The sequence below is a fragment of the Trachurus trachurus genome (assembly GCF_905171665.1).
Source record: "Trachurus trachurus genome assembly, chromosome: 22".
Taxonomy (NCBI): Eukaryota; Metazoa; Chordata; class Actinopteri; order Carangiformes; family Carangidae; genus Trachurus; species Trachurus trachurus.
The window spans coordinates 3,319,460-3,341,682 of NC_139907.1; the positions used below are offsets into that span (position 1 = coordinate 3,319,460).

The 22,223-nt window shown below is 40.9% G+C and overlaps 2 protein-coding genes across 4 annotated transcripts in view; one reads left to right on the forward strand and one right to left on the reverse strand.

Annotated features, from left to right (window-relative positions):
• Positions 1-16,539, forward strand: part of esr2b (estrogen receptor 2b) — a 59,780-nt gene extending 43,241 nt beyond the window's left edge. For all 3 annotated transcript variants that reach the window (XM_083998807.1, XM_083998805.1, XM_083998806.1), the window contains 4 exons: positions 9,603-9,736; positions 13,415-13,598; positions 14,652-15,002; positions 16,049-16,539. In XM_083998807.1, coding sequence (XP_083854933.1) covers positions 9,603-9,736; positions 13,415-13,598; positions 14,652-15,002; positions 16,049-16,163 — 784 coding nt within the window. In that variant the 3' untranslated portion in view covers positions 16,164-16,539. The remainder of the gene's footprint in view (positions 1-9,602; positions 9,737-13,414; positions 13,599-14,651; positions 15,003-16,048) is intronic.
• LOC311005867 (E3 ubiquitin-protein ligase TRIM39-like) lies at positions 6,994-8,391 on the reverse strand (the record flags this gene model as incomplete). Its single annotated transcript, XM_083998476.1, has 1 exon — positions 6,994-8,391. One exon carries the CDS (start codon positions 8,389-8,391, stop codon positions 6,994-6,996), a length of 1,398 nt encoding a protein of 465 aa, XP_083854602.1.
• Positions 16,540-22,223: the final 5,684 nt, after the last annotated feature.

Below are 22,223 nucleotides of genomic sequence, written 5' to 3' on the forward strand. Positions count from 1 at the left end.
TTTGTGTTAATATAAGTCTTAAATAGTTATATCTTCCGACAGCAATCACTTACATAGAGTGTTTGGACCGAAACACGGGTCTGTCAGTCACTCTGCTCTGCTCTGAGTCGAAAAGAAAACATTTATCGTATCCTACAGTTTTTATCCAATGAGGAGAGAGAACGGCATGCAGGGCTGTGTGTGCAGCCAAGGGACGGCGTGAATGTGGTGACGTAGGGACGAGGACTGTTATGGTGCGTTCAAGGAAACTCGTAACTCGTGTTTTTCCGACCTGTGAAGTCGTACCAGTTCGATCTGGTACGAGTTCACGGGTCGGAAGTTACGAGTGGCCGTTATAGTGACTTTCACAGGTAAAACAGGTCGGAAAAACACGAGTGGGTTGCCTGAAACGCTACAAAGTCGTAAGTTGTGACTTGAAGCTGTAATTTACGGTTTCAAAAGCCTGCCTGGAACGCAGCATTAGCCAAAACGACCGGATCGCTTACTTCTGCTTTAATGTTTTCATATAGCCTGTGGTTGTCACAAGAACCGATACTTCGGTACCAAGTTAATGTCGAGACGCAAGAAATATGTCAGTACCTGCATTTTTGGTACCGTGATTACCGGATATACAACTTTCCCCTCTGCATGCCTTGTCGAGTCCTGTCGGGACATAGACGGGCAGTACACACACGTGAGTCGGTGCAGCTACAGTCAAGCTCGCAGTCCGTTTATGTGAACACAGAGTTTTTTCAATTTAACGAACACAAATGGCAAATAAAGTAAACAGACTCACCGAAGCACCGTCGCCTGAGTTTGTGGCCATGGCCAGACCGGTCTGGCCTACCTGTGTGTGTGTGTGACCTGTGTCACACAGAAGCAGTCCTTATTGAGACAGGGATCGATTGCTTCTCCCTGGTGACCCGGATGTTGACTCTTTTGACACTGAATTTTTGGACACTGAATTTTTGTAGTTGAATTTTTGGACACTGAATTTTTGTAGTTGAATTTTTGGACACTGAATTTTTTGAGATGTTGAATTTTTTTTAGAAACTGATTTTTTTTTATACAGATTTTTTTATGTTGAATTCTTTTTACATGTCGAATTTTGAAAAACAGAATATTTTGAGACATTGATTTTCTTTACACTGAATGTATTTCAACATTTAAAAAAAATCAAGAGGCAAAAAAAAATTCAGTGCTAGAAATTTGATGGTTTTTAAAATTCAAAGTCTGATTTTGATGCTAAAAAAATTCAGTCTTAGAAATTCATATTCAAACTCAGATGGCACAGAAAAACTTCCATAAGTTTACAGTTGTGGAGATAGCTGCAGCATCTCCTCTTTGACTCCATCATGATTTATGACAAAATATAGAAATAAAACCCAGTGAGAAGTCAAAGAGAAATAAAGAGTGTTTGTAATAATGAGACAACAGGAGGACAGGTGCAGTTTAAGGCCCCATTCACATGGAGCGCCTGAAAACGCATGCAAAACGCCAGCTGGAGCGTTTTGCATGCGTTTTTCAAAGCGCTTCTGAGCTCGCGTCTATGGTCGCGTCTGCCGTTACTAAGCAACCAAAAGAACCTGTCACATTTTTACGTGTGCTTCTGTCATTTAACCAGGAATTGAGTAAACACAGAGCTGATCAGATTTCAAGCACCGTGAATCCCTCTCAGCAGCTTCACTGCTCGATCTGTCTGTCAGTTTGAACAGGACTCACCGCCGTGTGGAGAGGAGGGAGGCAGGCGAGACGTGAACTCCCTACCTTGTGTCTAATAAAAGTTAAAAATGCGGTTAAATGTACTGGTATCACACTGCTGCTCCGGCAGAGTGGGAGTGGGAGAGGGAGCTGCTGAAAGCAGCAAGCACTGAGAGTCGGGCTGCTTGTTGCTGCTGGTGAAGCAGGTCCGTGCAGCTGATTCTGATCACATGACACGCGGTGCGCGTGGGGCATTCGAAAAAGTTGAGATATTTTCAACTCGGTGCGCCTCGGACGCGCACGGAAAAAAAGGCGCGTCGCTTCGGATTTTGCGCGCGCAAGGCGCGCGGTTACATTGAAAACAATGGAAACGCTCGCGCAAAAGACACTCCATGTGAATGGGCCCTAACAGGTTCAATTCACTGACTTTTCCCCTTGAAGTCCAGATTCAGGGGCCGTGTCCACCAGACGCGTTTTCAGCGCTCTGGGCGTCTATTTTACATTCAAACCCTATTGAGTTGGGCGCTCACAGCGCTCAGCGCCCTCGGCGGTAAAACGCCCTGGGCGCTTGCTTCTTTTTGTCGCGGCGCTCAGAGCGCTTCGAGTTGAAATCTGTTCAACTTTTAGAACAGCGCCGCGCTCGTCAATGTCACTTTTCACCACACTGACCAATCAGAATCAAGAAGGGGCGGGACATACGTTACCGACAGAAACACAACCGGAGACGTGGCTCGGTTTATATCATGACCCACACTTGTATTGCAGGTAGGCCGACCTCAGGGTCCATGTCAAAAGCTGCCGCTAATGCTGTTGTGTATTTCTGACACTCGTTGTAGTGTTTACATTAAACAAGGCCGGAACACGGAAGTGTCAGAGGACTCGTTTTGTAACCTAGCAACAGCTGCATTCTGACGAGGGAGAGAGAGAGCGCTAAGCGCTGGGAAAGCAGCGCTGAGAGCGCTGTCAGAGCTGAAAACGCGTCTGGTGGACACAGCCCCTCACTCTGATCCTCTGGAACTTCTTCTGCTCTGGGAGATCAATGTCTGGAGCTGATGGTGAACAAGCTGAGAATTCAACCACACCGAAAAACATATCTTCATGGAACTCTATTCTCCATAATTCAGGCTCTATGTTGAATCCCTTCCTCTGAACAGACTCTGTTGACACACCCAGTGTCCACCGTGTATTGTCTCCAACCTCGACATCCCAGCTGTGAGTCCATGAGTTAAAACCCTCAGGGCCCAGGACAGAGCCATAATAACCAATCATCTCTGGATTGTCAGGAAGCTGCTGTTCATCTCCTCCTCTCACACTGGTCAGATCTTCAGACAGGCTGAGTCCTGGACCAGCAGTGTTTGGGTCCAGAACCACAGGACTGAAGGAGACCATGTCCTTCATCTTGTTCCAGATGTTGAAGGTCAGGTTGCCCAGGTGTTTGGCCTGGTCTATCAGAGCTCCTGAGTCCAGCTGTGGATCCTCCAGCAGGGGGCGCTGCTGGACTCTTTCCACTGCAGCCTTGTAGTTGAGCAGGAATGAGACGTCTTCAGCTCTCAGCTCGTCCTCTGTGGCTCTGACTGTGTGTGAAAGAGCTGCTATCTCTCTGCTCAGAGCCTCCATCTTCTCCTTCATCCTCTGACTCTTCTGCTCCTCTTCCTCCCTCAGTGCAGCCATCCTGGCCTCCTCTTCCTCTTCTAGAAACTGGTGAAGCTTCTTAAACTGCTCCTTAATCTGCCTCTCTGTGTGGCGGGCCTGGACCTTAATGTGTTCTGCTGTTTGATCAAACTTCACTTGAACTTCTTCAAAACCCTTAAACTTCTTCTTTAAGGGCTCCAGATTTTCCTCAAGTTCCTTCTTGAGGTCTGAAGCAGCTTCATTGATGGGTCTGATTCTGTGGTTGGTGTGTTTTTTTGAATCTCTGCAGATGAGACACACTGGCTGCTGATGGTCCAGACAGAAGAGTTTGAGTTTCTCAGAGTGCAGACTGCAGAGAGCCTCTGAAGTTGATGCAGCAGCTCTGTTAAGTTTCTGTTTGTGAACATGAATCAGAAAAGTCAGAAGAAATAGTTCCTGTCAGATAATTGTGGTGCAGTGAATATTAGTCACAGAGATGTGGAGGAGAATCATGAAGAGCTGTGACAAGAAAATCATCAAGAACAGTATCAAGACTTCAAACATGCTGGACTTGAGTAAATGTGTTGTTTGTCTCTGATGAAGTGTTGGACAGAAACCAGGATCAGCTCCTGACCTCTGTGAGAATCCCTTAGAGTTCAGGCCTTGCACTAAAGCTGTGTGGTTGAGTTGAGACTCACCTATAAACCTACCATCCAACTTTATGATCTGATTGACCAGGTGTTTGTCCTGCAGAGCCGAGTCACTGAGTAAGGACACAAGGGACAAAAGACACATGATCAATAAAGGCTTGATAACAGAGGGTCACCATGGTAACATCAGAAGTTGAGGCGGGACAAATTTCTGATGAACTTTTTTACAAATATAAAATATACAAATTTGGCCTCAGGGTTTTTAATTAAAGGTTCACTTTGAGTCAAGATACAGTTTCCAACCCGCTCCACAGGACTTTGATGATTGTAGATGAAGGTAAGGCAGGAGGAAGAGGTGGGTGGGATTTTGGAGGGAGGTAGAGTTGTTGATTTTCAAATTTGTGTGCTGTGCTGTGTGAAAGGCACCGACTGAAGAACTTGGATTTACAACTCCACTGAGCAAGAGTTGGGTGGCTACAGCAGGTCTTCACCCCCCTTCACTGGTGTTTTATCGATTTAATCCCAAAACACCTCAGGAGGGTGTGGGATCCAGTGTCCTGGATCTGCCCCTGCTGATCAACCACCCAACTCTTAAGACAATCCTTCAGCTGGTTGGCTCTACCACTGCACCTCCTGCTGTATCCAGATCCACCAGGATGCTGTATCAGCCCGTCTGATGACATTTCCTATCAGGCGCCTCCTCAATCCCCAGCAGTCCAAGGCTCCTCCAGAGTGACTGTCCAGAGAAACCTCTGCAGCCGACCTCCATGGTCAGTTCCAGGACTTCCATCCGTTCTGCTGACTCTTGAGGATATGGGTCTGATGTTTCTTGATCTTGTGCCCATGCCCCTCCTCCATCCTCTCCTCCCAGGTTACTGTTAATTCAATAAGCACCACTTGTTTGGTGCCTCTAGACCAGAGAACAATATCTGGTCTGAGGCTAGATGGGACCATTTCCTCTGGGAATTTGAGCCTCTCTTTCAGGTCTACCTGCATCTCCCAGTCGTTTTACTGAGGCCAGGATCCCCTTGTTCCTTCGTGCTGCAGCTCTTTCTCCTGAACTGACAAACTGGACAAAGTGGGACGAATCCAAACATTGTTTCTGCTTTTTTTCATGCCTGTTTTACTCCACCCTCTGTCTGAACCAGAATCTTGTTGTGATGCCATCGGAAGCTTGACTGGCACGATGAGAAGACATGTTCAAGATTTGCAAACTGTCCACAGAGCTTGCACTTGGGACTCTCTGTCACCCCCCATGTGTGGAGGTTTGATGGAGTAGGCAGGACATCATAGACAGAAGACATCCAGAACTTCACCCGATGTCCTTCCATGCTCAAGATGTCCTGCCAAGTCAGTGACCTTCCCTGTAGCCCCTCCCACTTTGTCCAGCAGCCCTGATATTAACTTTATCAACACTTCACTTTATTAACAGATATTTTTAAAGAAACTGGTGACGTATGTAAATCAATAAAAAGTTCTGTCCCTGGATCAGACGTGAACATCTCGTTCATCCAGAAGACTAAACTATGAACTCTGTCTGATCTACAGAGTGAGTCCCATTTTCTCCTCTTCTCTATTGATTAGGATCATTTATCAATCAGGTTGAAATATTCATGTTTGATCTGAACTTGTTTCCTGGAGAAGGAGACATGAGTTCATTGATCAATGTTTATTCTGATGTATCCAGGACTGTAGAACAGGAGGATTCCCATGATGCACCAGAGCCCTCTCTTTTTCTAACTTTGTGTCTTACTTATGGTTTTGGTTCTCATCATTATAATTTCTGATATTGATCAATGCATTGATCTTCTAGCAGTAGTGATGATCAGGTGAAACTCTGAGCTGATGTTATTTAGCTTGACTCTCATTGATGTGAACCTAAACAGACACAGTCAAACTCTTTAAACATGCACAACATGTCCTGTTATAAACTCACGTAGATTTAGTTTTGTTACGTTTGTTGTATCTAACAGACATTTGTTTTGTTTGTTGTCAAAAATGAAAAGATCAGTAATGTCCAAACTTTAAAGAGACACTTTCACCAAACTCCTTTTGAATAATTGTCCATTTGAAGACCTTGTTGTCCCACCTGTCTTCATTCACTGTAAACAGACTGAAGTCACTTCCTCTTTACATTCAATGACATAAAGTTCAATAGACTCAGTTTGGACATTTTCTACTGACTAAAGACAGATTCTTCTCTTCATCACAAAAACCTTCACCCTCAGTTCAAGTCGGTTCAATTCAAACACTTTATTGACATCAAAGTTTCAAAAAACAATTTTGCAAAAGCATCAATATTCGAGACAAAAAACAAGATAAGACACAAAAATAGATTCAAATAAATATGCAATAGAAATATGAATATCATGGAGAGCATAAGACTTAAGCTGCGTTCACATGGAGTCCGGCAACGGCAGACGGTAAACGGCAAATGCCGCTGGACGGAACGGTAAAAACAAACAAACAAAGCACAATGGCAAGACGCGTCACCATGTTGCTATGGCAACATCAACATACTCGTACTCACACATCACGTTCGGTTGAGTTTACCGTCGCGGCGGACGGCAAAAGTTAAAATATTTCAACTCGGGATGGCATTGCCGTTAGCCGTTGCCGCGCACGGTATTTTTTTGCCATGCTCCCCCAAGTTTTACCGTCGTCCTCTCGTCCACTAACATGGAGTCTGCCGTTTACCGGACTCCATGTGAACGCAGCATTAGTTACTAACAATGTAGAGCTAACAGAATTAGATAGTCAACAAGGTGTTCCAATACAAATTATGATTTTAAGCAAACAAAATGGTTACAACAGGAGGAGGGCAGTGTTTAATAATGATGTTTCGAACTTATTAAAATTGACTTTTGTATGGAACAGTAGTCAAGCAGGAACTCTGTTTCCTTCTTATCATGTGACATACAGATGTGAACAAAGTAGTTGGTTCCCACAACCCACAATTGTCACTGAAATGGTGCAGTTTAACCGGTTTAATTCACTAACTTTTCCCTTAAAGAGATAAACAACATTATAAATATGATCATCCTCTTTATCTCTAACTGCTCTGCTCCACTGTCACTGACACCTTCACTGGTAACAGCTTCACTGGGAGGGTATCAATAGTGTTAATGTATGGAAACATCCTCTCAGTGAAAGTGTGTGTGAAGGTGTGTATGTGTGTGTTAGTGTCAGGATCAGAGAACAACAGTTTTCCTCTGTTGAAGTCCAGATTCACTCTGATCCTCTGGAGCTTTTTCTGCTCTGGGAGATCAATGAAGAGAGGTGATGGTGATTGAGCTGAGTATTTACCTTCATGGAACTGTATCATCCATAATCCAGACAATATGTTGTTTCCCTTCCTCTGCACAGATTCTGGTGACACACCCAGTATCCACCATGTATTGTCTCTCACCTCGACATCCCAGCTGTGAGTACCTGAGTTAAAACCCTCAGAGCCCAGGACGGACCAGAAATAATCAGTCCTCTCTGGATTGTCAGGAAGCTGCTGTCGGTCTCCTGGTCTCCCACTGGTCAGATCTTCAGACAGGATGAGTCCTGGATGAGCAGTGTTTGGGTCCAGAACCACAGGACTGTAGGAGACCATGTCCTTCATCTTGTTCCAGATGTTGAAGGTCAGGTTGCCCAGGTGTTTGGCCTGGTCTATCAGAGCTCCTGAGTCCAGCTGTGGATCCTCCAGCAGGGGGCGCTGCTGGACTCTTTCCACTGCAGCCTTGCAGTTGAGCAGGAGTGAGACGTCTTCAGCTCTCAGGTCGTCCTCTGTGGCTCTGACTGTGTGTGAAAGAGCTGCTATCTCTCTGCTCAGAGCCTCCATCTTCTCCTTCATCCTCTGACTCTTCTGCTCCTCTTCCTCCCTCAGTGCAGCCATCCTGGCCTCCTCTTCCTCTTCTAGAAACTGGTGAAGCTTCTTAAACTGCTCCTTAATCTGCCTCTCTGTGTGTCGGGCCTGGACCTTAATGTGTTTTGCTGTTTGATCAAACTTCACTTGAACTTCTTTAAAACCCCTTAACTTCGTCTTTAAGGGCTCCAGAGTTTCCTCAAGTTCCTTCTTGAGTTGTGACGCAGCTTCATCAATGGGTCTGATTCTGTGGTTTTTATGTGTTTGTGAATGGAGACAGATAAGACACACTGGCTGCAGATGGTCCAGACAGAAGAGTTTGAGTTTCTCAGAGTGCAGACTGCAGAGAGCCTCTGAAGATCTCTGCTCTCTCTCTAGTAAGAAGCTCTCACACAGGTTCTTCAACACCAGACTAACAGGTGGTTCTGACTTTGAAGATCTTGTCTTACAAACCGGACACAGTCGATCTTGTTTCTCTCTCCACCAGCTCTTCAGACAGTCTCTACAGAAGCTGTGGCTGCAGGACAGAACAACAGGATCTTTGAAGACCTCCGTACAGACCGGACAGCAGAGATCCTCCTCTGGTCTGGAAGCCATTTAGTCTGTGAGTGAAGCTGAAAACACAGCAGACAGGAAGTAGAGTCAGTCATGGCTCCCCTCCCTTCTCTACTGACTTGACTGAAGTTTACTGTGACTCTGAGTCCAGGTTTTAGTCAAACTCACCTTCAGTGTGTGGAGTGTCAGCAGGTTGAAGCAGCAGTGTTGTAGCTGGACTCACTCACAGGAAGTTGTTAGTTTGGTCTGAAGCTGAATCTGATCGTCTCTTCTTCAGTCTGCATCTCTGGGACTGACGGAGAACAAACTGTTCCCTGGTTTGTCTCAGGTGAGGGGGTGGAGCTTTATCAAGTGTAAACAGCTCATGTTTCTATGGGACTGAGGAGGAAATGCAGCAGTTTCCAGGGTTGGGCCATGTGAATCATGTTGAGGGGGTGGAGCTTTGTCAAAGTGAAACTTAAGCAGGATGATGCAGCAACTCTGTTTAGTTTCAGTTTGTGAACAAATGCTTTCAACATGCACAACATGTCCTGTTATAAACTCATGCAGATTTTGTTTTGTTGCACTGATGATGACTTTAATGACAGTTCAAGTTTTTCCTGTTTCCTCCCTCACCACCTTCTGACACAGTGAATATAAAAGGGACCTAACAACCTCCAAGGAAGCTGATCAATAATCATTTGTGCTTTTCCTTTAATGCCAGTTTGACAGTGGTGGTGCGTTCACTGTCTGCTGGATTTACCAGACATGACTCATCTTCCACCACATCTGTATCCCTGTCCAGAGGCTGAAGGTCCTTAAATATGATGATGTTTACATTATTAAATCTGATATAATATAATAGGATGATATAATTTTCTACTGACTAGAGACAGATTCTTCTCTTCAGCACAAACCTTCACCCTCAGTTCAAGTTGATTCAATTCAAAGGTTTTATTGGCATCAAAGTAAAAAAAAAAAAAAAATCAATTTAGCAAAAGTATCAAAGTTCAAGAAAAAAACCCCCACAAATATACATATATGAATATCATGTGGAACATTGGGGTTATGAAGCGTTAGTTACCTACAATATCGAGCTAAATTTTTGTTTATTATTACTTTTGTCAGTTTCGAGTTATTTCAGCGACAGTTGTTGGTTTTTCTTTCTTTAATGGAGGGGTACCAACTATTTTGTCCAGGTCTGTATGTGGTTGAAGTGTGTTATCTCCAGTTCCAGTCTCAGTGTTGTGTGTCTCTCTGGTCTCTTGCTGCAGGGAGGAGGGTCAGTGTGTGGAGGGCATCATGGAGATCTTCGACATGCTTCTGGCCGCCACATCTCGCTTCCGTGAGCTGAAGCTTCAGAGGGAAGAGTACGTCTGTCTGAAGGCCATGATCCTGCTCAACTCCAGTGAGTCTCAGTGTGTGTGTGTGTGTGTGTGTGTGTGTGTGTGTGTGTGTGTGTGTGTGTGTGTGTGTGTGTGTGTGTGTGTGTGTGTGTGTGTGTGTGTGTGTGTGTGTGTGTGTGTGTGTGTGTGTGTGTGTGTGTGTGTGTGTGTGTGTGTGTGTGTGTGTGTGTGTGTGTGTGTGTGTTTACACTCTTACATAACCCAGATAAGTGTGTTCCTCTGCTCTTGTTGTGGTTATTGAAACAATCATCTGAGACTGACTGAGTCAATGACACCTGTCCTGTATCTGACCCACATGATAAAACTAAATCTAATCCGACCAGAGAACAGACAGAACAGATCTGAACTTCTCATGTTTCTGTTTTTTTTAGCTGAAAAAAATGGATTTTCAAAATAAAACTCTTTGAAGTCCTGAAATATGAACTTTACTGTTTAATTTTCAAAGTCAGAGTCAGACCTCTATTGATCCTCAGGGTAAATTCTGTTCTACTAAGCATAGAGAATATGAGGAGGATAAAGATAAGAATAAAGTAAATATGTACATAAATACATGTTTGTTAGATTTCCTCTGGACGTTCAGATGTTCCTCAGAGAAGTTCTCCATGTTCAGATGTTCCTCACTGTGGGCCGAGGTCTGACTATCTTCCTTCTTTCTTCTGACACTTCCTGGTTCCTGGACCTCGTACTAGATCATGAGGGATCAACATACAGTAAACATCACCGTCCTTTCTTTGTGTGAAATCTTCTCTTAAGTTCATCTGGGTCGGGATGAGGTGTTAAAGTTAAAGCGCTTAATTTAGCATCAGGTTACACACTCGTATAACACTGTGAAAACAACTCCAGACATACTGTAAATGGTGACATTTTGTGTTTACGCAACAAACTTTGTTGAAAGTCTCTGTGACGTCGAGGTCTCCTGATGTTCTAGTGGCACGATTATCTTGATCTTCTAAACAGATATACTGTAAAAAAGAAGAAGCTGAACCTCAGTCTGTATCAGATGTTTAACACTTTTTCACTTCTCTGATAAAACAGAAAGGGAAGAAGAAGGTTTGATCCCAGGTTTAGTAAATCTGTGGTTTTAGCCAAATAAGATGGAACAAGCCCCGCCCACAGGGCTTTTATTTTGACAGTACATGAGACTAGTTAGCTAGTAGCACATTAGATCAATGATATTTTTACCATATGTGACATAAGAGTCACAACTCAGTGATGCTGAGACAATGATGGCACTTTGGACAAGGAGGTAAATATCTGAGTTTAAGTTTAAAATCTGAAATATGTGAGAAAAAAACTTCTTTTTTTTAAATTATCATCTAGCAAAGAAACTTAAAGGTTGGAAGAGCAGAGGCACCAACATTTTTGGGCTTAAATAATATAACACATACAGTATATCTTTACTGAAACGTAAAGTTTAATAAGACCTTACTCTGCAGGCAGAATGGAAATTTCCAACTCTGCAAAATGTGGACACACACAAATTTTGGATTTTTTTCACACAAATGTGCAACTTTAAATGAATAAATCTCCCCCTGTGTCATCCAGCTCTTCCTCTTTTCTTTAACGGTCCTAACACACGCTCCTATGACAGTGACTCAGTGAAATAAAACCATGTTATTAAACCAGATCTTCTGTTGCAACTGAACTCTCCCTCAGTTCCTGAAGTTTTTTTTACTGATTAAAACTTTTATTGAAATTGTCCAGATTCAGAATAATAAAAAAAACCGACGTGACAAGTTAACGGCCTTAACGGTCAGAGCTGCAGCGTTACAGCACCGAGGTTCAGAGTGTGTGAGATCCTCCCACGGCAGAAACACTCAACACAACCTGCGAGGATGAACTTTATTACACAGCAGCTTTTCTTTTTATTCCCTTAATGTTCTCCCAGAGCGGTCACTGTGTCCCAGTTCACACACACACACACACACACACACACACACACACACACACACACACACACACACACTGTACAGGTCTCACTGAGGTTACAGACCTCTGTGCGTGTCCTCACATAGTTTAACAAAGTTTAACACACACACACTCAGGTCATCTGACAGACTGTTGACTCTGCTGCAGCTGGGGATGAAAGGAAAAAAAGAACAAATTGTGCAAGAAGTGAAATCGAGTCTGAAAAGTGAAATGAGCAAAGAGAAACTTTTAAGATTCATGATTTTGGACGTTGTGGCGAAACGACGTCCAATCTGTGGTGGGAGATTTACAGACGCCCCCCTGCTCTCCTCCCTCTCCTCCTCCTTCGTCCTCCAGTGTTTCATCTGCAGCGTCCATCAGTGTCTTTGATGAGCCGAACATCCAGATGTTTACCAGAGATTTATTAGGTTTTTAATTGAAGAAACTTTAACTTGTAGAAGGTTTGAATTTTATTTGAAAACAGAAACAACAGCTTTCTTTGGTTTTGGCTTCTCTTACAGTACAGCCATTTGGTTTTATTTCTGCAGGAATAAATCTGACATGCACAAGATTTTAACTGTGAAGCCAACTTGAAATCACATCTGCCAAAATACATCCACTGCTTTGAAGAGAACACAAATAGATAATACAACTGAATATAAATAATACAGTAATTATAGGTTACTGCGGGACCAGTGTTGGTAAAAAGTTAAATGTTAAAGGGATAGTTCACCCAAAATTGAAATTTCACTCATTGTCTACTCACCCTCATGTGGACTAAGGGCTGGGAGAAGTTTCAGAGTCCTCCGTGGCTTCTCTGAGTTACAGCGGGGCTCCGTGCAGCAGCATTTGTCCATATGACGGTCGCAAACGGAGCTCACTTTTCTTCGTAACAAAAAGACACACCAAAAAACATCAAAATACCTCCATAGTGCTCGTCTGTAATGTCCCTCTTGTATTGAAGCCCCAACATGAGAAATTGTTCCGAAAAAAAATGTAATAAGTATGTTTTAAGCTTGTTTGTAGCGGAAGCTCCCGGTGTCTCAGTTCACTGCTTTGCCGGTGTCTGTGCAAAGCGCACGAGATTTGAGACGAGGAGCTTCCGCTACAAACAAGCTTAAAATATATATAGACTTATATAGGCTTCAATACAAGAGGGACATTACAGACGAGCACTATGGAGGTATTTGGATGTTTTTTGGTGTGTCTTTTTGGACAAAGAAAAGTGAGCTCCGTTCACTACCGTCATATGGACATGCAGTGCTGCACGGAGCCCCCCTGTATTTGAAATTTGAATTTTGGGTGAACTATCACTTTAAAAAAAAATTATAAAACATTATATTTTAAACATCTTCAAATAAAATCACAATTTAAGTAAAAAAAAATCTTGAAAATCTAATTTCATCAGTGCTGAGAACGTTTAGCCAGCCAGAACATGTCTTACACTTCTCGGCAGCAGAAACTCCGCGGCTTCTATTTCAGTCCTGAGAGTTTGATCGTTATCATTAAAAGTCATTATTTAGCCTCCGCATCATCACACGGTCAGATATGAAGCTGCCAACATCTGAGCTGGACCAGTTTAGGAACCGCTGAGCTCAAGTTGTTGATTCAAAAGCATATTTTTATGTTGTGGAGACTGAACCTTTCCAAGACAAAGTGAAGAAGCTTCTCATGAGCTTTGACCTGTAGCTACATGTAGAACAACAGTGACCACTGATCTGCTGTTTGTGTGTCTGTGTGTGTGTGTGTGTGTGTGTGTGTGTGTGTGTCAGACCTGTGCAGCAGCTCCCCTCAGACGGCCGAGGAGCTGGAGAGCAGGAACAAGCTGCTGCGTCTGCTGGACTCGGTCATCGACGCTCTGGTCTGGGCCATCTCCAAGCTGGGCCTGTCCACCCAGCAGCAGACCCTGCGCCTCGGACACCTCACCATGCTGCTGTCCCACATCCGCCACGTCAGGTACAGACCACAGACACACAGAGACACAGAGACACCAGACATTTACACTCTGAGCCCAACAGACCTGTGTGCAAATTCTCAATCAGAAGCCCTGGCTTTACTTTGAGACAGGCATCTATGGGAGAGGCTAAATTTAATTTTGAAAAAATCTTGTGCTCAGCAAAGATGGAAAATTATATAACAATTTTTTTAATTTTTTTATTTAAAAGGGACAATTCACATTAATGAACATTCGTACGTGTGCACAAATGTAAATGCGTCAGAGTTAGCAACTTGCTGATTTGCATCCGTAGTCCCTTGGCAGGTAACACACAAACAGACAGAAATACACAAGAATTATACAGTGGTTCACAATCATATACACATTCATACCTAGACATAAAGTGCATGTGATCTATGGTTCTGTTGTAACTGTTTAAAAGAGTAAGAATAGAAGAAAAGAGTCGGATCCAGAGCAGCATCATTTAGAGCTCGTAATTATTTAGTACCAGAAGTTTAATCAGCACTGATTAAACTTCTTCTAAATAAACACGTACTATATATACGTAGGCTCCGGCTCTTTACTTTGTCAGTCAGAGTTCTCAATGGGCCGAACAACACAACCAGACCACGGTTCAGGTTGAAAACACATACAAATAACTGGGTCAGGTCGGTTCACAAGCTTGGTCGCATTTAAACTACTGTATCAGGCCCGTTGAGAACTCTAGCATGAATGAAGCAGCTTAGAAACTGATCAAACAGGCGATCGTGGGCTTTGAGAGGTTTTGCACATTCACAAAAACTTGTAGAAAATAGAAACAGACCCAGTGTCTAACTAAGACTCTGCTTTTATTTACTCAAACCTTTAACCAGACCCAGTCCAGTACAGGAGAGGAGCTTTTATTTGTGAATATTTGGCAGATCATTGGTGTTATGAGATGGTACAAGTTTTGTTTGATTTAATTTTCAAAATCGTGCACTTTTCACAATCTTCCGTGAGTTTGAGAGCTTTAATGAGCCTGAAGTTAAAAATATAAATTAGTAAAATACAACCTGTCCGTGGTCTCTCTGCAGTAACAAAGGCATGGACCACCTCTCCACCATGAAGAGGAAGAACGTGGTTCTGGTCTACGACCTCCTGCTGGAGATGTTGGACGCCAACACGTCCAGCAGCAGCAGCAGCCAGACCTCGTCCTCCCCGACCTCGGACATCTACTCCGACCAGCACCGGTACCCCCCGCCCCCCACCCCCCACCTGCAGCCGGACCCGGGCTCAGACCACCGGGCCGACCATGTCGACCACGCCGCGGTGCCTCCACACCACCGAGAGGCCGAAGACCCGATCCTGGACCGACACCTGCAGACTCTGCAGCTGCAGCACACGACTCCTCAGGGCCTGATGGTGGAGCACATGGACCACAACGAGTGAGTTCATTCACCAGGAGGAGGAAGTAAAAGCAGAGGCAGTACAGAGAGATGGATGGAGGGGGGAAAGAAGAGAATAGAAAAGAAACAAGGAAGAAAATAACAACAGATGTGAGGTAGAAAGAAAAGAAGCAATGGTGGGAAAGAGGAGAGGGTTGACAGGGTTCAAGGGGGTCCCCAACTTTTTCTGGAAACTTTACCACTTTTCCTAGAATTTTTTTCAGAAATTTTACCAGTTTCTTCTCAATTTTTCTTTTCTACTTTTTAATATTTTTTAAAGAAATTTTACCCCTTTTGTATTATTGTTTGCCTCGTTTTTTTTTGGTTTGTTTTTTTGTGAAATTTTACCACATTTTTCTATAGTTTTTTACCACTTTTCCTAGAATTCTTTTGAGAAACTTTACCAGTTTCTTCTTCACAATTTTTGTTTTCTACTTTTTACTTTAAATACATTTTTACCCCTTTTTGGAATATTGTTTGCCCTTTTTTGTGAGAAATTTGACCACATTTTTCAAAAAAAAATTTACTTTCTTCTCAATTTTTTAAAAAACTTTTCACTTTTTTTTTTTTTTTAATAAATTTACCACTTTTTTTTAAAAAATGTTTCAACTTTTTGGGAGAAATTGTGCCACTTTTTCCAGAAATTTCTCTTTAATCTTTCAAAAATGTAAATTGGTTGTTTGTGTATTTCTGGTGTTTGCTTCAAAATTTTGTCCAATGGGGGTCCATGGTCTAATTTGTGTCAATTTTGGGGTCCTTGATGTAAAAAAGTTTGAGAACCACTGGTCTATGTGATACAAGTATGAACAGTTTACCCACCTAAAAAGCAGTTTACCCACTGCAAAAAATTAGACGACACCACTGAGACAGAAGAGAATTGATAAGGACAGATATTAGATTGGGTCTAAATAGGGAAGAAAGAAAGGAATGAAGGAAATAGAATAAAAGAGAGAATAAGTTAATTAGAAAATAAAAATGTGACTAGGAAAAATTACTGAAAATTACTAAAAATGACTTCCTGTGTGACACCTTCCTCTCCCACACAGCTACATCCACTCAGAGCCGTGGTCTCTGGACGCCGGGGACGACGACCCCTCTGTGGACGCCAGCAGCTGCATCATGGCCGACCGGATCATGATGCAGTCCAGCCTGGAAGGATGACGGGACTCGAACACAGACTGAAACTTAAAACCGGGACGTTTTCCTGTCGTCCAAAGATCCAGGAAGGAAACAAACAAAACAAAACATAAAAAAAGTTGTAAAAAAAAAAAAAAAAAAAAGGAAACACACAAAGTGCTGTTGTGAGGTAAAGCTTTTTCTCTCTTGTTGAGATGTTTTTAGTCTTTGTTAAAAAAAAAATAGCAAAAAAACACAATGTTTTTTGATCGATTGTATATTTTGTGTGCGTAAATATTTCCTGTGAATGTGCACTACAGTTCCCGAGGACGTCCTGAACCTCTGCCAGTCGTCTGTGCTCTTTTTTGATATGATGCAGTATTTGTATGTTCGTTTTTTCACGTCCAGAACAAGCCGTCCACTCAGCATCCATCCATCCATCTATCCATCATCTATCTATCTATCTATCTATCTATCTATCTATCTATCTATCTATCTATCTATCTATCTATCTATCTATCTATCTATCTATCTATCTATCTATCTATCTATCTATCTATCTATCTATCTATCTATCTATCTATCTATCTATCTATCTATCTATCTATCTATCTATCTATCTATCTATCTATCTCCATCCGGTCCACCAGTGTTTTTCCTGTCGCACCGTGGTGTAATACTTCTTTCTCTCCGTCTCTGCTGCTGCCGTCGCTGTCGTTGTACGTTGGTGTTTTTCTACTCTCTCTCTTTGTACAAACCTGAAGTGTCGGTGGAGTGGAGAAGCAGCAAAGATTGTGGCCTTTTAACAAAATGACTGTTAATTAAAATAGTTGTTTCTCCTTCTCTGTTCATGTGGTTTAAACTGAGGCTGAGTTCACACGCTACAGGAAGTGACACAGGTCTGGGGCTTTTATTGTGAAGGAACAGAAACAGAAATCTGATCTGACGACTTCAGTTTAGCTTCAAAGCTTTCAAGTGTTACAAAGCAGTTAAAACATGTTACACATTACTTTGTAAGTGTTGTCGACCTGCCAACGTCTCTGTGTGTAATGATAACAATGTGGTTCATATCACAAAGAATCAAATTACAGCACAGGAGAACAGGAGCTAACATTCAAATAGATCATGTTAACATAATGATCATTATTACATCATTAGTAGAGAAGATAAATACATGATGTATGTATGTACATAGTATGTGTTTGTTTGTATGCCATACATATACTTATGTATGTTTGTATGTTAGTAAGTATGCATGTATGTGTGTGTGAGTTTATATGTTAGTATGTATGTATGTATGTATGTATGTATGTTAGTATATGTACTTTATTAACCCTTAAATAATGTTGAGAGTCCAGTGTGACCCATTTTTACATTTGAGAACAGTAAAAACACCCTAAACATTTGAGCTGCGTTCATATTTATACTTTCAAACTCTTCAGGCAGTGATCAGTGTCGGCGGCTGTCCTGACGTGTGTGTTTCTCTTCTATAACACACATTCTACATCTCGGAGGCGACGTCTTTCCACATAACGGGCTTCCTTCACCTTTCAAACGGAGCAGAGCCTTAGACAGGCAGGGAAACCCTTGTATGGCTATGTATGTATGTATATACAGTATGTTAGTATGTGTGTTAGAAAGTATGTGTGTATGCTAGAATATATGTGAGTACAGTATGTATGCATGTATGTTAGAAAGTGTGTATGTAAGAGGGTTCCTACGCAAGTATGGAAAGTATGGAATTTGATTTTATACATTTCCAGGTCTGGAAAAGTATGGAAAATGGAAACTATTGTATGGAAATATATTTATCTTAATACTTATCTGGGTTTGGTCTTATCTGAAGTTATTTGGGTTAATTCTTTTGTACACGCTATTGTATAGCTACAATCTCCTGGAAATTATTAGGTGACATAATAGCATACACATTCAGAATAACGAAAACAAATGATTAATTGCATGATTTTTTTTAAATATAATGCACAACTATTTACTTAAATATCACAAATTATTTGAATTATTTTTAAATTAGGGTCTGGAAAAAGTATGGAATTTGGAAATTTCAAATGTGTAGGAACCCTGATGTAAGTATGTTAGAATGTGTGTATGTATATGTTAGAAAGTATGTATGTACCGGTATGTTAGAAAGTATGTATGTATGCCAAATATGTATGTATGTTAGTATGTACTGTATGTATATATGTATGTTAGAAAGTATGTTTGTTAGTGTATGAATGTATGTTACTATCGATGTATGTATGTTACTATGTAAGTATGTCTATATGTTAGTATGTATGTATATACTGTATGTATACCAGTGTACATGTGTTTGTCCCCTCACATACTGTGCCTGTACAGTAACATCAGGCTGAAACCACTGGACTTCTTTTACTTTTCCAGATCTACTGACGTCAGATTCTCTGAGTGTTTCACTTTGCCAGAGCTCCAGTCTAAACACAGATAAACCATATCTGAACTTTTCATATTTGATTCAGCTCTAACAGTACACCGAGGCTTGTGAATGGACTGAGTGATGCTGTAAACATCAACATGATAGAGTCGTCAGTTCTCTCTGCTGTGATTTACACGTCTTCCCCGGTGAAAACTACTGGAGGAAAAAGCTGAGGATGAACTCCGGTCCAGAACTTTTCTTCGTTTTGTTGTTTCTGGCTTCGAGTCCTCAACAGATTTGTCTTCTTCTTACACACGTAACGCCTCATGTCTGTTGTGTTCTTGTTAACTCCAGAGATATTTTTGGTTTCATCCAAGTTTATTGGATGGATAAACTGTCCCTGAACGCACCATTAAGATGCAGTGAGCTGTGCCACCTCTCCTCTGCCAGTGTGAACTCAGCCTCAGACCTGGATCATCACTAGTAGTAGACAGATACATGTTCACTCTGCTCTGTCGGTGTCTGTGGCTTCTACATGCATGACCACACACACACACACACTAACACACACACTCAACAACGCTGAAGATGTTTCTCTTGCTGGTTTGTGCACCACACACACATGCACGTTCATAAGTGAGATGTTGAACTTTCTCAGCAGTTCTCGTTTTCTGTCTCTTCAATAAACATAACGGAAGCAAATCATGGCAAACACTGTTTATTGTCAATCTATACATCCCATAAATAAGTGTTCACAAAATAAATCAAACTTTACACGTTGCTGTTGTCTGTGTTTTGGTTTTGTGGTTCCTCTGAGTAGGTCGTGTACAAAAAAAAGAAAACATTAAAGATCAAACTGGTTCAAGGGGGTCCCCAACTTTTTCTTGAAATTTTAACACTATTTCTTAGAATTCTTTAACTTTTTTATCACTTTTTTAATTGTTTGACTTTTCTTTTAATCTTTTTTTTTTATAAATGTTACCACTATTCCTTTTACCAGTTTTTTTCTCATTTTTTCTTTTTTACTTTTTTACCCCTTTTTGTATTATTTGCCCCTTTTTTGAAAGAGAGAAATTATGCCACATTTTTCTATAATTGTTTGCGAAATCTTACCACTTTTTCTATAATTATTTTGAGAAATTTTACTTTTTTTTCTCTATTTAAAAAAAAACAAAAAACTTTTTACTATTTTTTTTTCTTTTAGAAATTTTACCACTTTTTTCTAGAAATATTTCAACTTTTTGGGAGAAATTGTACCTCTGGATCATCACTAGTAGTAGACAGAGTGTCTGTGGCTTGTACATGCATGACCACACACACACAGTAACACACACACACTAAACAACGCTGATGTTTCTCTTGCTGGTTTGTGCACCACACACACACACACACATGCACGTTCATAAGTGAGATGTTGAACTTTCTCAGCAGTTCTCGTTTTCTGTCTCTTCAATAAACATAACAGAAACAAATCATGGCAAACACTGTTTATTGTCAATCTATACATCCCATAAATAAGTGTTCACAAAATAAATCAAACTTTACACGTCGCTGTTGTCTGTGTTTTGGTTTTGTGGTTCCTCTGAGTAGGTTGTGCACAAAAAAAAAGAAAAGAAAAAAGAAAACATTAAAGATCAAACACTGGTTCAAGGGGATCCCCAACTTTTTCTTGAAATGTTACCACTTTTTCGTATAATTTAACTTTTTTTTTCCAGAAATGTTATCACTTTTTTAATCATTGTTTGACTTTTATTTTTAATTTTACCACTTTTCCTAGAATTTTTTCAAGAAATTCTCAATTTTTCTTTTTTACTCTTTTTTTTTTTTTTCAAGAAATTGTACACCTTTTTGTATTATTTGCCCCTTTTTTGAGAGAGAGAGATTTTGCCACATTTTTCTATAATTTTCTGAGAACTTTTACCACTTTTTTTGAGAAATTTTACCATTTTTTTTTCTAAAATTGTTTGTGAAATCTTACCACTTTTTCTTGAATTATTTTGAGAAATGTTACAATTTTTTTCTCTATTTAAAAAAAAAAAAACTTTTTACTATTTGTTCTTTTTTTAAATTTTATTTTACCACTTTTTTCTAGAAATATTTCAACTTTTTGGGAGAAATTGTACCACTTCTGGATCATCACTAGTAGTAGACAGATACATGTTCACTCTGCTCCGTGGTGTCTGTGGCTTCTACATGCATGACCACACACACACACACTCACTAACACACACTCAACAACGCTGAAAATGTTTCTCTTGCTGGTTTCTGCACCACACACACATTCTCACTCTCTTTCTGTCTCTTCAATAAACATAACGGAAACAAATCATGGCAAACACTGTTTATTGTCAATCTATACATCCCATAAATAAGTGTTCACAAAATAAATCAAACTTTACACGTCGCTGTTGTCTGTGTTTTTGTTCTGTGGCTCCTCTGAGCAGAGGCTGGAGGTCGTGTACAAAAACAAACAAAAAAAAAAGATTCAAACATTAAAGATCAAACAACTGAGATTCAAAACCAAATAATGACACAAAAATCCTCTCAGTAAAATTCACATCAACGTCGTCGTACGTCGGCAACATTTAAAGATCTTTGATTGTGCATGTACACCAAGCTACATTCAATGCCCAAAGAAACACGTTACATTCATGTTCACTGCTCAGAGTGTTTCAGGTAAAACCCCAAAACATGTATACAACATTAACAACACAATTCGTTTTAATCTGTTTGATGTTAAACACCTGTTGTTGTAGCTGCAGTTCCTCATTTAACAGCTAGAGGGCAGTGTCACATGTTTGTGCTGCTGCTGCGTTCATTATAAATCAAAAACAGATCTTTTAAGTTACATGAAGTGATATTTTTGATGTGTGTATATGTACAAATATGATTTCATTAGTTAAAATTTGATGTGAATGATGTTGATGTGGTGAAAAAACATCACTTCATGCAGCTTTAACTGGACGATCTGTGGCTGTTCATGTTAAAACGTAATTACGGGGAAAAACCTGAAGTCGTAGGGAAAGGTGGAGCGATAAAGATTCAACTTCCTGTTCTGGCCGTTATTATGAAAACAATATAATAGAAACAAGTTTTATATTATCTGTTTGTGGCGTTCAATAAGTTGACAGACTCCAGTGCCACATTCAAACACACATTCGTACACAAAAGCAATAATTTACTTAGTTCTTTCTCGGTCGTTTGCCGTTATATACAAAAAAATTCATTCATTAATAACACGATTAAAAGTTCATTATGTGATAAAATCTGGGAGTTGTGTTGCTCGCTACAGAAAAGGCATGTCTGCAGAAGAGTCACTGCCGTCATTGAAAATTTAAATAAAAAACGTCGTACAGATTTACAGATTTTAAATAAAACCTAAACCAAACAAAAACGAATCGTCTGTTGGTTCGCTGGTGTCAGTAGAAAACGTGCTGTCGAACAACAACGAGCGGCTGTCGTCTATGAGAGTCAGTAAAAATAGCTGCGGTGGTAGAAAATGGCTCGAGTGCCTCTGAGCTCCGTGATGCTTTGGTAAAGAAGAACTTCACACCAGAACGTACAAAATATAGATATCAAAATAAATCTTGACCTTTGTCTTTGCACCGTGTGTTGAAGATGTTCAGTGGGGACGTTAACTGGCAAAAAATAATTGTAATAATAATAATAATCACACTTTGACAACTTTAAAACAGACCAGTAATATGGCTTTT